Raw genomic sequence first — 17,536 nt, forward strand, 5'->3', positions numbered from 1 at the left:
TCTGGGTTAACTGATTGTGGCTCTGGGGACAGCAACAGCTCCTGTGAGTGCCAGTGGTACCCAGGGCTGAGCATCGTGCAGGGTTATGGGAGTGTAACCCGGTCCGGTCATGAGAGTGCAGTTCCCCTTCCGTGTTTTGTATATGTCTCAGGGTGATTACATATTCCTGTGCAGCCCTTCCCCTTGTTTTCAGTTTGTTTGGATTTGAAAGCTTGCATTGTGTGGCTGTTTTAGGGTCTCAGGTATTGGAAAGGACTTTGACGTGGTACCTGAGCTTGTCCCATTTGGCCAGATGCGGTGACTAACCTTTCCATTTTTGCTTTTAAATCTTAGCTGAGAGCTTGTGAGTGCTGGGTTTTCTCTGTGTGTTGTATTAATTTGTTTTGTAATTTTCCCTATGGTTCTTGCACCCAGACCTGTCTGGGGTTAACTGCTTGTGGCTCTGGGGACAGCACAGCTTCCTGTGAGTGCCAGTGGCACCCAGGGCTGAGCATGTTGCAGAGTCATGGGATGTGTACCTGGTCCGGTATGAGAGTGCAGTTCCCTTCCGTGTTTTGTATGTATGTATATATATATATATATATATATATATATATATATGCACTTCTCTCTGTATGTATTTAGTCTCCCTATGGGAAAAAAAGGGGCAACCAGGTGTGGACTCCTTGCTCAGTGTGCTTAGAGGAATATGGATACACCTCACTGATGAGGCCCAATGAAGGCCGAAACGATTGTCTGGGGTTGCTGTGTTCCTTGTTCATAGAGGAATTGCCTGGTATTTCGGCGCTGGACTGACCGTAATAGGCGGGATCAGACTGATATACTACAGGAAAGTTCTTCTCTGTGAAAAGCATTACTGGGCTAAAAAGCTGCACCCAGGTGGTAAATCGCCATAGAACAGGCTAACAAATGTATTGAGCCAGTTGATCGTTCCTGTGAGTGCACTTATCTCTGTATGTTATATATATATATATATATATATATATATTATATATATGTAAGCATTCGTTTGTTGACTTAGACAGGGACATCTTGTTATCTGATAAGCATGAGAACATTTTTTTTTTTTTTTTTTACACTATAATAATCTGCAGTCTTCTCATGGGATTCATTAGGTTGCAGATGAGTGGGACAACTCCCTATTGTCTCAAAATAGTTTTTATTTTGTGTGCCTTACCATTCAAGCCACTGTCAGATTTCAGTTAACCCAAATCTTCCACAACAGGTTTAATTGAATCACTGCCATTATGACATCCATTTATGCACACAAACTCATTCAATTTTAACCTCAGATTAAACTCATCCTACGCAATCTCAATTTTACCAACTTCATGTTCTTTCCCAAAATAGATCTTGCAGTTCTGGTTTGTGAAACACTAAATTTGACACCAAAAAGGGACTTAATTGCTTATTTATAGTGTTGCAGATTTGTCTTTTCATAACAAACACAATAGAAAGTTTGAGAAAAAAATATTTATTTATATTTTTAATAACATAAGAAAAACTAGATCTCTGAACAGACATATTTACAAAAATATTTAAGTTTAGTATTGCAATAAAATTAAAAAAGTTAGTCATACAAAATGACTACACTTTCCCAGATTAAGCTACTAAGTGTGAGAGGATTTTGAGAATCACCAGTCAAAATGGCAGTTTGTCATTAAATAATAAATTTTTATAAAATAGATACAGCATATATACGAAAATAATACTGTATAGGGCAGTGATGGCGAACCTTGGCACTCCAGATGTTTCAGAACTACATTTCCCATAATGATCAACTGGACTACAGAGTGCTTAAGCATCATGGGAAATGTAGTTCTGAAACATCTGGAGTGCCAAGGTTCGCCATCACTGGTATAAGGCATTTCAAACAGCTAAGACAGAAATAGGTTTTGGCTCATGGTAAAAAGAAATATGTTGCCATTACAATATTAACAGTTATTTAACACTATTATGTTAAGACTTAGAGGACATTTACCTTTTATGCTTGTGTCTTAAAGGGACACTGAACCCAATTTTTCTTTATTTCTTGATTCAGATAGAGCATGGCATTTTAAGCAACTTTCTAATTTACTCCTATTATCAAATTTTCTTCATTCTCTTGGTATCTTTATTTGAAATGCAAGAATGTAAGTTTAGATGCCGGCCCATTTTTGGTGAACAACCTGGGTTGTCCTTTCTGATTGGATACATTCATCCACCAATAAAAAAAAAAGTGCTGTCCATAGTTCTGAGTCAAAAAAAAAAGTTTAGATGCCTTCTTTTTCAAATAAAGATAGCAAGAGACCAAAGAAAATTTGATAATAGGAGTAAATCAGAAACTTGCTTAAAATTTACTTCCCTCTATCTGAATCACGAAAGAAAAAAAGTGGGTTCAGTGTCCCTTTAACCATGAAGCTAATTTACAGCACATCATTTGCATCAGATTAATATGTATATGTCATTATGACAAGCAGTGCCATAACTTAAAGCCACAAACAAGGGATAACGTGATCATCTGAAGTACATGGAGAGATTATTTTTGCTTTGATTTGAAAAGACTGGACCCCCTGATTTAACAGTTCAATGAAAAGTAATTAATACATTCTTTAAAAACCTTGATACTTTTTGGTTTGCTTAAACTTTTAATTGAATCCCCTGTAGAAAACCAGTTTATTTTAATAATAGCTTAAAGGGACATTTCAGTTATTTAAATGCACATAGATGAATTGCATCTTTCAATAGAAAAAGAATTACAATATATTATCACCGTTTTAAGTGTTAGCATTGTTCTCTGCATGTACATGTGAAGCATAACTAGATATTCTCAGGTCTCCAGCATTTTAAATACTGCAGCTGCTCAGAGCATTAGTGGGACTTGTATAACGTTAGCAATTAACAAATTGAGTCATTACCAGATGATACAAGCACCTTCGGCTCTTTAAGCAAGTGTTGAGTTTAAAATGCTGGTGCATACAATTTTGTAACAGCTATAGCTTTTATTAGAAACATTTTTGATAATACATGTATGTTAAAAAAATGCATCCAAGTAGATTATGATTTTGGCTGTTCCTTTAAGCTCAAGTTTTATGGCACATTATCTGCATACTAAAACGGTGGGAGGGGGAATAAATATAGGATTCTGGGAGAGATCTGTTTTATTAGAATATTCACGGGAGGGGGGGGAATTTTAGTAAAGAAGAAATATGATTACTCTTCTCATGAAGTTTAGATTTCTATTTAATCATCATGTAGGTTAAAAACTAAAATGTATAAGATTGTACTTATATTCCATAGCGCTGTTCATGGGTATAAATGAGGAGTAAAAATGATGATACAATATTTGTAGGAATTCCTCAAACAAATACAGGAGGAATTGAGGGCCTTGTTTCCATGGGAACTTAGTCTCGATTTTGCCTATCAAAATAATAGAGAATACCATATTTATAGGGAGAGTCAACTAGAACATGTTTATGTTTAAAAGATAGAGAATACCTTTATTAATGATTCCACAGCCAACATTAATATACTTTCTACCTTTGTGATTACCTTTTATCTAAGCCTCTTCTGACAGCCCCCTGATCATATGACTTATTATCTATTGACTTAGTAGTGCACAACTTCATGGGCATGAGCACAAGGTTATCTATTTGGCCCACATGAACCAGCACTCTTCTGTTGTGAAAAGCTAATAGAAAAAAACATGTGATAAGAGACTGTCTGTAGTGGCTTAGAAACAGGCAGGCTTTTAAAGGTTATAAAGTATATTAATATAACAATGTTGGTTGTACAAATCTGTGGAATGGGTAGTAAAGGCGTTGTTTATTTATTTTTTTAAACAATAACAATTTTGGCTTTGCAAATAAAAAAAATAAAAAAAAGGGTAACCAAGTCAAACATTTTATATTAGGCAAAAATTTGTAGTAAAATAAAATGTTCTTCTTATAGAAGATTAAAATTACTAAAAAGAAGTATAGCTAAAAAAAAAAGAGAAATTGCATATTCTTCAGAGCTTTTATAGAATACATTTTGATTAAAAAAAAAAAAAAAAAAAAGTGGCCTATATCTGACTTTTGTCAACGTTAAACAAAGGAAACATAAAAAAAAAATTAAATATTTATAAGCTACACACAAACAGTGCATAAATAGTTACATAGAAAGTGTTTTTTGTAAAATATTTACATACAATTCCTTTACATGTCAGACATGTAATGTCAAATATTACTCAATACAAAATTAAAAAAAAAAAAAAAAATTGTTACGTTTTGACCTCCATTTAATTTCTTTCAAAATTCTGAATACAGATATATATATATATATATATACACATTTTAAAGCATAAATACTAAAATACAAAAAGAATAATGTTTATAGATTCTGTGTGAGGACTTCTTGGTATTTCTTACTGGACTCTCTAAGTTTCTTATTCTTGTGCCTGAAAATACAAATAAAACAAATATTATAAATACGAAGAACATTTATTGTATTGCTAAATAGATCATTTTCTGAGGAAGAGAGCACTAAGCTCCGTAAAAATGTGACTAGAGATGTGGCAACCAGGCAAAAGTGATATGTAGCTGTGCCACTGCACATCAAAGGGGAAATATATGGGGCTTAGATTACAGGGCCAGTATATTTATATTTTACCATGTGTTGGGTGCATTTTTAGGCACCATGGCAAGCTCCAAAATAGCTAAATGTTTTGTCATTATTAACTGCATTTTAAAATAAAGCTTGTTGACATATGCAAACATTTTACATAAACCCTACTGTAAATTAACTCTGGATATTCAAAATAAAAAGAAATAGAACTCACCATTGATACGCAAAAAACGATGCCACAGCAATAGCAAGAAGTGACAGAAGTGTTAAAAATATTGTGAGAGCCAAGTACTCGGGGCTTGTGGGTTGAGTAACAAGTTCTGAGTGTACACAGCGAATGCCAGTAAAACCAGTATCACACCTATTGGGCAAAACAAAACATTTACAGTTAATGGAATTTATTGAGATATCCTAACCTAATACAGTATTCATTTCACACTAACACACATCCTCAAATATCTTAGGAGTCGAACACACAAGTTATCCATATGCTCAAATGGTCCAACATAACTGGGTGGGCCAGACTTTAGTGAGTAATTGTTCGTTTTTCTTGTATTTGTCAGTGAGATCTACAGGTGTGAATAACGTATGCCAAATGTTGTAATGTGATCATGACCGAACAGGTATGAATATCTCCCTACATTTATGGCTGGGTATCAGGAGATTAATGGGGGTCCCCTCAGTTTTGTGGGTGAAGCTGTGTAGGGCGGGGTGGGAGTGTCTGGGCCAAAGGGAAACATTGCAAATACGACTGTCTCAGAGAGACAGCTATAATATCTCTTCATCGCACAAGCAATTCCTTACCGGCAGTAGTGTTCATCCAATTCCACAAGGTACATGCACTGTCCATTCCAGCAGAAGTTCTCCATCTCTGCTTTGCATCGTGCTATTTTTACTGGTGCTGCTCTTGAGCTTTCATCGGTTTTCACTAATAACAAAAAATAATATTATTAATAAAATGTAATATGTATTAGAGCCAATACAAATATAACTGTACTTTGTCCCTGAAAACGTCACAACTGTTCACAGTAAACTGTTTTAAAAGATCAGAGAGTGCAAGTTTGGTTTCTATTCTCATACTGATTTTCACTAGCACCCTCACAGTTGATGGACTGAGTCAGAGTGCACATCTTGGCTATACACACACACACAAAGTCTCAGGTTAAAATGGACATAAAGTTTAAAGGAAAATGCTTAATATGTTAGAGCATTTGAATATTGCACTATTGCTTCAATAAAACTTTAACACCTGCAAAAGGGATTAACAATGTCAACTTCAGAGCAACAACCCACTAGTGGGCCCTCAAGAAACAAATGTTGTTAGCCAATGACGAGAGGCCCATGCGTGTAGCCACCAATAAAAAGGTTGCTCCCAGTGTTGCACTGCTGCGCCTGAGACTATATAGGTTTGCTTTTCAATTATACCAAAAAGAATTAAGTCAATTTGATAATAGAAGTATATTGAAATGTCTCTTAAGACTGCATGCTCTGAGCCATGGCAATTTATTAATTTGGACTTTCATGTCCCTTTTAAAATATAAATCCCTCTTTGCTTAAAAGGGACAGTCTACTCCAAAAATGTTATTGTTTAAAAAGATAGATAATCCCTTTATTACCCATTCCCCAGTTTTGCACAACCAACAGTTATTTTAATATACTTTTTACCTCTGTGCTATCTAAGCCTTTTCTGACAGCCCCCTGATCACATGATTTTTTATTTATTTATTTATTATCTATTGACTTGCATTTTATCCAATTAGTGCAGTGTCTGCCACAAACCACGGGCGTTAGCACAATGTTATCTATATGACCCACATGAACTAGCACTCCCCTGTTGGGATAAGAGGCTGTATTTAGTGGCATAGAAACAGGCAGACATTTAGAGGTTTAAAGGTTACAAAGTATATTAATATAACAATGTTGGTTGTGCAAAGATGGGGAATGGGTAGTAAAGGCGTTATCTATCTTTTTAAAACAACAACAATTCTGGTGTAGACTGTCCCAATAAACACTAACTGCTGACCCTGTATTGTAATGAGTCTGATAAGCAAGAATGATTCTACCTCATAAAGCAAAATCTTGCAGGCGGCTCAACATGTCTGACTTTAAGTTATTTAATAGCACCTGGACAACCACGTTTGTGTCTTAACATATATGATATATAACATTTTCAGACTTATACGCACAAACACGCTATAGGATCTTTGTGAAATTTTGATTAAAAAAAAAACAAAACAAAAAAACACATGATAAGACTACAATATATCTTACCCATAGCTGTTGTACAGCTGTCTGCAGATTCTCCAGGTTTACATAAAGGAGTTACAGTTGTTCCACAAGCTAGCTGAAACACATGGAACGCTGTGAAAAGGAAAAATAAATATATATTTAAAAAAACAAAAAAAAAAAAAAACTTTTTTTTTAATGAAATGACAAAAAATGTTAACCATTTGACAATGTATTGGTTATATGTTAAGTAAAGTCAGTAAACGTTACGAAAGCAATACAGAATAGGGAAATATTCTAATTAGTAATTAAGGTCCATATATTGGCACTTTAAAATAAAACCCCCCCCCACCTCAAATACCTTTTTTTTTTTTTTTTTTATATAAATTTCAAGTTACTGGATGTTGTGTTTTTACTTCACAATGGGAAATGAAATATACCAGAAGTGAAATATTTGCTCCACTAGATTAAACATTGATTATGGGTGTGCCACTGAAGTCATAATTTTCATTCCACCCATTGTCAAAGCCAATTTACTAAGAACTCAGTATACAACAGATTTGTACCGAGATGAAGCACAGTTATAGATTCAATAGGGTGCACACATCTACTTCATTTAGGCTGTTCCTATTAAAAGGCAGTTGCAGTATTAAAAATAAAAAAACAACACACATAAGGACTATTTTGATAAACACAATTCAAAAGGACAATTTAAGCAACCGAAAAAAAGTTAATTGTATTCAATTCAGTTGCAGGAATGAAATTTCAAATAAGCTGATTTCTCTCTCTCTCACCCCCACCCCACCTTGGCCATGATTTCCTGGACACTTATGAGTTAAATTTGCTGCAGGGAAGATTCATATGATGTTCAGAGGCACAATACATGTTCCTACCTGCTTACCCTGCAGCATGCGTAACTCATAAGTGTCCAGGAAAAACAAAACAAACACATGGCCAAGGTGGCAACCCTACCCCCACCAGAGGTTGCTTTCTATTGCTGCTTCTAGCTTATATAGTTTTTCAATAGCTACTAATGAAGTTTTAACATTGTTTTTTTGTCTGTTGAAACCACCGAATTTAACTACAAGTCATTTTACACGACAAAATAAAAAAAAAGGTAAAACCATCTGTAAATTTACCACACCACCATATGTTAAAGGTTAATTGGGAACACAGTACGATCTCCCTTTAACTGAAGGCATCACAGATTGAGGATATAAACACCTCTATGTAAAAGAAAAATGGTGGTGGAACGTATCCATTAAAAGCTGAAATGTAGTACTATAAAATGTTTTGCTTGCACAATAAAATCTTAATTGCTCGAAGGCTAATGTTGAAATTTTATTCCTTAAATTGTTTAGAAATTTGATTTATATACTTAGGAGATATAGAATATATATATTTTTTTTTTTATTATTTTTTTTTTTTTTAAAAGCTGTTGCCCTATTAAGAATTTATGAAACTACTTTAAAACCCTGATGTATCATTATCTTATCTCTCTTAAAGGACCAGTAAATACTTTTGATTTGCATAAACCAACAAATGCATGATAAGACATTGCAATTGTGCTAATTTTCAGATGAGTAGTAGAATTTGACAAATTTTGAACTTATGTCTATATTCATTTCTCCTGTATCATGTGACAGCCATCAGCCAATCACAAATGCATATTCTGTGAATTCTTGCTTATGCTCAGTAGTAGCTGGCGACTCAAAAAAGTGCAAATAAAAAACAAAACAAAAAAAAAAAACACACACACTCGACTGCACATTTTGTTAATTTAAGTAAATTGGAAAGTTGTTTAAAATTGCATGCTCTATCTGAATCATGACTGTTTAATTTTACTTGAGTGTCCCTTGAAAGAAGAAAAAAAAAAAAAAAAAAAAAAAAAAAAAAGTGTAGAAGGGATTTCTCAATTAAAGAATTTTAAATTATTATTGCAAATAGTTTCTTGTGAATTGAATGCAACTTGAACAAAAAGGTGAGAGCCAGTCAAAAAAAGTTCTGTATAATGCAGCACTCTGTGTCCTAAGGAAACATTGGCTCAGCACTCTGTAACCAATAACATTGCTCTCCATAGTAACTAATGCAAGACTTTTATCAAGCACTTATTTGTGTATGTATTAAAGTAAAGTAAAGATTTCCCTTGCTTCATATGCTTTGGTCAACAGAGATTTGCAAATAAACATTGTCCCCAAGGTAAAAACCATTAGCTCCAATTTGCAGAAAATATGATCAAAACTTAGAATGGGTTCAGCCTGTGATCCTTTTCATTCTTATTGTGCAATAATTTTACTTAATTGGTATTCAGAATTTTAAAATGTGTTCAGATGAGTTTACCTTTAATTAATTTAGCATAGAAGTTTCCTCTTTGGCATTAGGTAACGTATTATTTAAAATGTTGACAACCTTATGCTAGTAATTTGGAAAGAATCACAGAATTGATTTACAAACATACCCACTGACAATAAAAAGTTAAAGAAAAAAAAAAAAAAAAGTTAGAGAGCAGTGTGCATGAGCCTTGTAAACCTACTGGACAGTTTTAATACACTTTGGTATCTATACGTTATTTAAAATGAATAACTCCAAAACCTGTACTGGCACTCTCTATAATAGGAGATCAGCCCTGGGAGTTGCTGATGTCAGATATACGTTGCAATAGTCTGAAAATAATATGGAAATGATCCAATTCACATGAATATACTCTTCCTCTGGAATAGAGCCACCCTCCCATGGTATCCTTTTTGAAAAGCATACATAGGTAAGCTCAACATTGTGCATATATGTGGAGCAGTGTATGACTACATTTTGCAACAATGTAATATATTGATGCAAACACCACCATATACTGCTCAAGAGTATAAAATTGTTATAAGAATTGATACAACACATCACTAAGCCTATCTAAGAATGCTCTTCAGCAAACAGATTCCAAAAGAACAAAGTCAATTTCTTGCTCTCTTAAAAGGGGACATTAAACACTAAATAAATGCAAGATAGAATGATGCATGTAAAGGGAAAAAAATAGCCTGAGAAACATTTAGATGTATTTTTTTTTAAAGTTTCATTAGTTTATACTTATTTTTTCAATATTTAAAGTGTTAGTGCCTAAAATAATGGGAGCTGCCATGTTGTAACTTAGGTTACCTTCTCTGCTGTGGCCAGTTAGGGACAGTTTGAAATAGATCAATAGAAAATGCAGCTGATGGCTGTGTGGAATATAACAGTGCTCTGCACATCCATTTCTAACAGGAATTGAAAAGTTCCCCATTTCAGAATGGAACAAAGTAAACAATGAAGATAGATATATATCCAATTTTGTGTGTCATAACCCTTTAACCTGGGATACATCTAGGGTTGCCACCTCTGCCATGTTTTTTTGGACACTTATGAGTTATACATGCTGCAGAGCGTGCAGGGAGCCACATGAATAGTGCTGTTCAGTGTCACTATTTGCGTGCTGCTTAGTATTGGAATTCATGTTCCTACCTGCACACCCTGCAGCATGTATAACTCATAAGTGTCCAGGAAAATATGGCTGAGGTGGCACTGGCAACCCTAGATACACCCCACTCAAACCTGTCCTCAGGCCTCTAACAGGCCACATTTTGAGAAATCTGAACTAGAGCACAGGTGTAATAATGAGCTGATTAGTAAACCTGGTTATTTTACCTGTTCTCATCCAAGGTAATCCTGAAAACCTGGAATGTTAGAGGCCTGAGGACAGGTTTGAAAACCAGTGCACTAGACCATAACAAACTTCTCTTACTGGATGTTGCATTATCAAGATTCAAATACAGGTGGCCCTCGTTTTACAACGGTTCAATTTACACTGTTTCAGAATAACAACCTTTTTTTCCAACCATGTGACTGCTATTAAAAAGCATTGAGAAGCAGTGTATTTATTAAAATAGCCAGTAGGTGGAGCTGTCCGCTTGTGTTGCAGCAAAACCAAGCAAGCTGAAATTAATCAGTTTAACCAGACCTGAGCTATCGAGCAGATTTCAAAGGAACAAGATCTTCCTGTCTATAACTCAGTCCAGATTGGAATGCACAGAAAGAACTGTTTGCAGAAAAATGCAAGTTAAGTCTGATTATTTTATTAGGTTTATAATGCTGTTTAGCAAATGTTTTTGTTCATTTAACTTAGTTTAATTATATATTTTGTGTTGTGATTATTTTATTAGGTTTATAATGCTGTCTAGCATGTAAAGTCTTCATTTCAAAGATTTAAAAATATTGTATTAAGTGTTACTTATGACAATTTTGAGAGGGGCCTGGAACCTATCTTCCTTACTTCCCATTGACTTACATTATAAACTGGGTTTCAATTTACAACGGTTTCGATTTACAACCATTCCTTCTGGAACCTAACCCCGGCGTAAATTGAGGGCTACCTGTATACAATAAAAAGGTTGTATATGACTTCAAATGCTCTTTAAGCTACATATGCTCTGTAAAATAAAGCTAAACAAACAATAGAAGTAAAGCAAGCATCACAAATTCCATTTACATGGGTGAGCCCAAATTATACACCAAGCCCATCAATCTGCCACTAACACTGGTGATTTGTCAGCACTTTGAGACTTGTGAGAGAAACACACCCCCTTTGACCCCAGGCATGGTTTTTACAGGGACACACAAGGTAGAGGTCTTCTTGTTCATATAACTAGCAACTTAAAACTGACACAAACCCAATTTTTCACTTTCATGAATCAGATAGAGCAGGCAATTTTAAGAAACTTTCTAAATTTACTCCTATTATTAAAAATGTTCTTCGTTCTCTTGGTATCTTTATTTAAAAAAAGCAGAAATGTAAGCATAAATGCTGGCCCATTTTTGGTTCAGCACATGCTGATTGATGGCTAAATGTAGCCATGAACTGCTACCCAGGTGCTGAATAAAAAAAATGTGTTGGCTCCTATGCTTACATTCCTGCTTTTTCAATTAAAGATAGTAAGAGGATGAAAAAAAAAAAGTTGCATGCGCTATCTGAATCATGAAAGAGGGAAAAAAAAAAAAAAGTGGGTTGTGTGTCACTTTAGTCAATCTAAGTGGGAACAAAATACTCACAATTTTAAGTACAGTACACAGCAATTTGTCAGTCACATGGAAATGTAAAATAAAAAAATAAATAAAAAATACACACACACACCACAAAGGAAAAAAAAGGAATAGTATTAAACCTTTAGGATAAGCATTTTAAAGTATTTTTTAGAATGAATATTAATTTCCTTAAAACGCATTGCATCACCTTTCCCAGCAGTAGAGAAAACATTATGCCAACTAAAAACACGCAATACATTTTCTTCAATGGAATGTCACTGTTGACTATACAGCAAACATTTTTGTGGTTACGTGAAATGTAAATACAATAACTTGTGATAATTAGAGTTGTCAAGCAAGCACTAAAATCATGGCCAACAATTAGGATTTGTTTTATTTCTATACAACTACATGTGCTCTGCTTTTTTTTTTTTTTTTGCTTTCCCTTTACTGTGCAGATAAAAGGGGCATTGAAATGTTAGCAGTGAGATATGCAGTATATATATTTTACACACAGCTTGTAGATCTAAAAATGATTGTCATGCTAATTAAAAATTGGAAAGATTTTCAGAAGCAATAGGCCCCTATTGGCAATTTACATGCATTTTTTTATAGACCTAGGAGTTTAACACACACAGAAAAGGGATTTAACACATAGGTATACTTTTTTTTTTCTGCTTGGGAGCTGCAATACTTTTGGCATTTACTGGGGTTAAATGCATAGTAAGCTAGAGTCATTAAAGGGACATGAAGCCCATTTGTTTTCTCTCATGATTCAGTTTAGAGCATACAACAACTTTCCAATTTACTTCTATTATCTAAATGTCTTCATTATTTTGGTATTCGTTGTTAGGAAAAGCAGCAATGCACTACTGGGAGCTGGTTAGCACATTGTGTGAGCCAATAACATGACATAGGGGCATTTTTATCAAGCTCCGTATGGAACATGATGCCCCGTGTTTCTGGCGAGCCAGCAGTTATGAAGCAGCGGTCACAAAGATCGCTGCTCCATAACCTGTCCGCCTGCTCTGAGCAGGCGGACAGACATCGCCGGAAATCAACCCGATCGAGTACGATCGGGTTGATTGACACCCCCTTGCTGGTGGCGGCGTTGCACCAGCAGCTCTTGTGAGCTGCTGGTGCAATGCTGAATACGGCGAGCGTATTGCTCGCCGTATTCAGCGAGGTCTGGCGGACCCGATACGCACTGTCAGATCAGGTCGGCCATACCTTGATAAATAGGGGCCATATACTGTATATGCAGGCACCAATCAGCAGTTCTTAAGGAAAGGTGGGCTTTTTAAAGATACTCACTATGTAATTGAGGAGTAAAAAGTAGTATGCACATATGCTAGCTGTGAACTCAGTGGACAAAGGCAGAAGCTTAATCTATATATGGCTAGCATACACAAGCACAGGTATACAGATCATTGGTACATGGTAGCACAGTCCAACCATATTATCAATGATAATGTCCCTTTTAAAAAGGGATATTAAACACACATTTTTTCTTTAATTATTCAGAAAGAGCATGCAATTTAAGCAACTTTCTAATTTACTCCTATGTATCAATTTTTCTTCATTATCTTGCTATCTATTTAAAAAGCAGGAATTTAAAGCTTAGGATTTTGCCCATTGTAGGTTCAGCACCCTGGATAGTGCTTGCTTATTGGTGGCTACATTTGGCTAACCAATAAGCAAGCATAACCCAGGTTCTAAACCAAACATGGGCCGGCTCTTAAGTTTTTCATTCCTGCTTTTTAAAGAAAGATAGCAAGAGAACGAAGAAAATGTAATAGGAATAAATTAGAAAGTTGCTTAAAATTGAATGCTCTATCAGAATCATGAAAGAAAAAAACATTACTCTAGTCCTGATGACAAGCACAGAACTTTACTGCTATTAATAAAGAAAAGTTGAAAGTCTTGAGTATTTATTGCTTAGTCATATAACCACATTCTTCGGACTTTCATGGCCTTCCATAAACACAGAGCGCTTCAGTAAAGTTAATGATGGACTGAAGAGACATTTGTCTTGTCCTTGGGCAATTTTCCATTGTTTGACCTGGGCTAAAGGAATATGGTTAGGTAATCAGTTCTGTGCAGGTTTTTTTTTTGTGTACTTTGCTCAGAGCTGCCTACAACTGCTTATCTAAAGCACAAATTCACTTTGTCATGTGCACCATTTCCTTTCACAGATTAATTATACCAAAGCCACAAAGATTTAAAAATGGGGTAATGTGGTCAGAGGTTTTCATTCAATATAGGATTTCTATTGGAATGCAAAGAACAAAAACCAACAAGGAAAACAGAAACTAGCCTGGTTCATGTGTAATAAGGGTTTGGTTACCAATAAAAAAAAAAATGTAACATATAATTATACACCACGATAAAGAGCAATGAGATATAATGCAGCCAAATGTGACAATAACTTCTGATGAAAAAAAAAGGGGTTTGCTAATTGCTTATTTCTCAGTTTGGTATTTGCTTAAATTTGAACTAAAATATTTTAGGTCTTTGTAGAATGTGAGATAATTTAATCTACTAGGAGTACATAGATTATCTATTAATCTGAAGACAAAACCAGGTGGGTCAAACAAATTAAAACACTTAAAGGGACATGAAACCCAACATTTTTCTTTCATGAGTCAGAGCATGCCATTTTAAACAAGTTTCTAATTTACTTCTATTTTACTTTGTTCTTTTGGCATCTTTTGTTGAAAAGCAGAGGCATAAGCTCAGGAGTGTGCCTGTATCTGGACAACTATATGGCAGCAGTTTTGCAGGAATGGTATGTATTTCCAAGAGCACTAGATCGCAGCACTATTTCCTAGGTATCTCTTCAACAAAGAATATCAAGCAAATTGTATGAGTAGTTACATTGATTGTTATAGGTTAATCTACAGAACCAGAATTAAGAAACACATTTACCAATACCTCAGAAATGTCACTAATCACTATGTTATTCTATGCTATAATGAATGGCAAATTATTTAGCTGTGCAGTATAAGAAGGTATTTGATAGAAATGATGTTTAACTAATATAAACTATAGACATAGCAATAAACAAGGTTTCTGTATTATACTGTAGATTTTACTTCTGCTGAATTAGAGGGTGGTGATCTGTATAATATTATGACAGACTCACTGCTTGAGCCAAACACTTTTGTAGACAGTTGTTTTCCCCCAGCACCAGTTTAAGTCGGATCTGTATTTATTAAGTAGGATTTTGATTATTTTTGCATAACTTGTAGCATAAATACATAAGAATGAAAACAACTAATTGTTGCCCATCAGCATTGAATTCCTCTTCTCCATGTACCATGTTTAAAAATAAAATAATAAAGACAAATTCATGGTAGGTGGTACATTTTAGTTTTGGGAATGACACCATAAAGAATAAATAATGACAGATTGTCAGTGTCTCACGATTTCATACAGCTGTCAAGGGTTCTCTGTAGTATGACGTATTATTGCATATTAGACCCCTTTACATACATACTTTGTTTGACAAGGCATAGTCTACTGTAGGCTAAATATCACAGGAATGGCATTTTATGGGAGCAAACTAATTGCTTTAATATCCCATGCTTAAAGCAATATATATATATATATATATATATATATATATATATATATATATATATATTTTTTTTTTTTTTAAGAATCTTAAACTCAAAAAAAAAAAAAAAAAAAAAAAAAAAAAAAAAAAAAAAAAGAAGATAATCACCAGCAGGTTTATTCCAATTATATGTACAGAGCAAAAGTATTCAAGGCAGCAAGAGTGTTATACAGTAAATACTGACTAATTAACCTATTAGAACTTCAAGACTTTTTTTGTGCTGGGGGGGTGCATTTGATGTACTTTTTGAAACTCATGTTCATTTTACATAGCCGGGGCACCCCAATTACTCAATTTTAATACAATGATATCATTTAATTGATTATATATATATATATATATATATATATATATATATATAGATAGATAGATATAATTTTTTTTTTTTCTCTTCTCCCCATTCATATTCTTCACTGACACACATTGGAATGTCACTAAACATCTTTACAGTTAAGAGTCAATGAAACATGTTATGCATAATTCTAATGTACAACATATTTAAACCAGATACTGATTGAATTATAAAGCTAATATGCATTACTTAAATGGGATAGGAAAGTCAAAATTAAACTAGCACGATTCAAATAGAGCATATTATTATTTTAGGACACTTAAATTAACTTCTATTTTCAAATGTGCTTCCTTTTCTTGGTATCCCTTGTTGAAAATGAATACGCACATATCCTACACTAGTGGGACCTAGGATTGGTGCCTGCACACATTTGTCTCTTGTGATTGGCTAACTAGTTGTGTTCAGCTAGCTGCCAGTAATGCAATGCTGTTCTTTCAGCAATGGATAGCAAAAGAATGAAGCAAATTGGAAAGTTGTTTGAAATTGTATATTTTAACCAAATCATGAAACAACTTTTGGGGTTTCCTGTACTTTTAATGCAACTCTAAATAAACATAAATACGTAAAATGTGTACATGTTTTTTAGACCGCAAGGTAAATAATTCTAATCAAATGGGGGGGGGGGGATATCACAGAATATATGAACAAAATATCCTATAGAATGGATAACATTGAAGGAAAAAAGTCTTCTACTTTTATGAGTTTGTCTAGAAGAATGAACAAACTGATAGATATATACTAAATGTTAAATGATATATACTATGCATATTTTTGTAACATACCAATATATAAAATAGATAAGTAGCAGAATAGAAAAAAAAACACAGTACTATTTCATTCTAAGAGTATACTTACCAAAAAGAATTAGTATTCTGTGCATCCTTCTGCTCCACAGATGCATGCTGTCAAGTAGTGCTGGTCTGCCTCCTGATTTGATGCACTGAGCCTTATGTCAGGTGTTGGAGAGCTCCGGGGCAGGAGGGAGGTACGGCTGGCTCTCACTCACTGATTAATAGGGATCAGTGTTGTTCATACAGGTTTCTCTCTTAGAGAGGAATCCAGTTTCAAATGCCTTCAGTGTGCTGTGACCTCTGTTCTCCTCGTCATTTATACAACCAGTACTTCAAGGTAACTGGCTTGGCTCAACTGATGTATGCAGACGCAAATAAAGTAGGAGGGATTTTTTTTTTTTTTGTCTTTTCACAATCGGAAGTCATTTGGTTGTAGCAAGTACTAAAAATCTCCACCTTTCACCAGAGTGCTGCAGGTAATACAATCATCATACCAGTGATAGTGGGTGTATGCAGGTGCTGAGTGCCATAACTTCCTTCCAGTACCTGCTTGCTTAACTCTATGCACACCTAAAAAATGACCCTCCCTTCCCCCAGCTGTAGTTATTTAACCTCTTAGTTGCCAGACTTTTCAAGCAGACCAGAGTTTAACTTTTTCATCTTTTACCTAGAAACCGGAAGCTCCAGTCCATGCTGTAATAAGGATAAAGCTCAGTTTTTGAATTCTGTTTGATAAAATTATTTTAAAAAAATATATACTTAGGTTTGTAGTTATGGAAAATGTTTACCCAATTTTAAGCAACTTTCTAATTTACGCCTATTAGCAAATGTTCTTCATTCTCTTGGTATCTTTTTATTTGAAAAGCAAAAATTTAAGTTTAGATACAGGCCCATTTTTTGGTGAACAACCTTGGTTGT

The 17,536-nt window shown here is 34.5% G+C and overlaps 1 protein-coding gene across 1 annotated transcript; it reads right to left on the reverse strand.

Annotated features, from left to right (window-relative positions):
- Positions 1-1,458: 1,458 nt before the first annotated feature.
- EREG (epiregulin) lies at positions 1,459-16,971 on the reverse strand. The gene is made up of 5 exons (XM_053703313.1): positions 16,683-16,971; positions 6,856-6,945; positions 5,389-5,512; positions 4,799-4,945; positions 1,459-4,417 (listed from the first exon to the last, which is right to left on the reverse strand). Exons 1-5 carry the CDS (start codon positions 16,726-16,728, stop codon positions 4,351-4,353), a joined length of 474 nt encoding a protein of 157 aa, XP_053559288.1. The 5' UTR covers positions 16,729-16,971; the 3' UTR covers positions 1,459-4,350.
- Between the last annotated feature and the right edge of the window lie 565 nt (positions 16,972-17,536).

This window comes from Bombina bombina, chromosome 2, assembly GCF_027579735.1.
Source record: "Bombina bombina isolate aBomBom1 chromosome 2, aBomBom1.pri, whole genome shotgun sequence".
In the NCBI taxonomy this organism is placed as follows: Eukaryota; Metazoa; Chordata; class Amphibia; order Anura; family Bombinatoridae; genus Bombina; species Bombina bombina.

Coding starts and splice junctions, on each gene's coding strand:
- EREG (XM_053703313.1), bottom strand. CDS start 16,728: ATGCATCTGTGGAGCAGAAGGATGCACAGAATACTAATTCTTTTTG. Junction 5,513..6,855: donor CAGCTGTACAACAGCTATGG/GTAAGATATATT, acceptor TTTTGTTATTAG/TGAAAACCGATGAAAGCTCA. Junction 4,946..5,388: donor TTGGATGAACACTACTGCCG/GTAAGGAATTGC, acceptor TTTGCCCAATAG/GTGTGATACTGGTTTTACTG.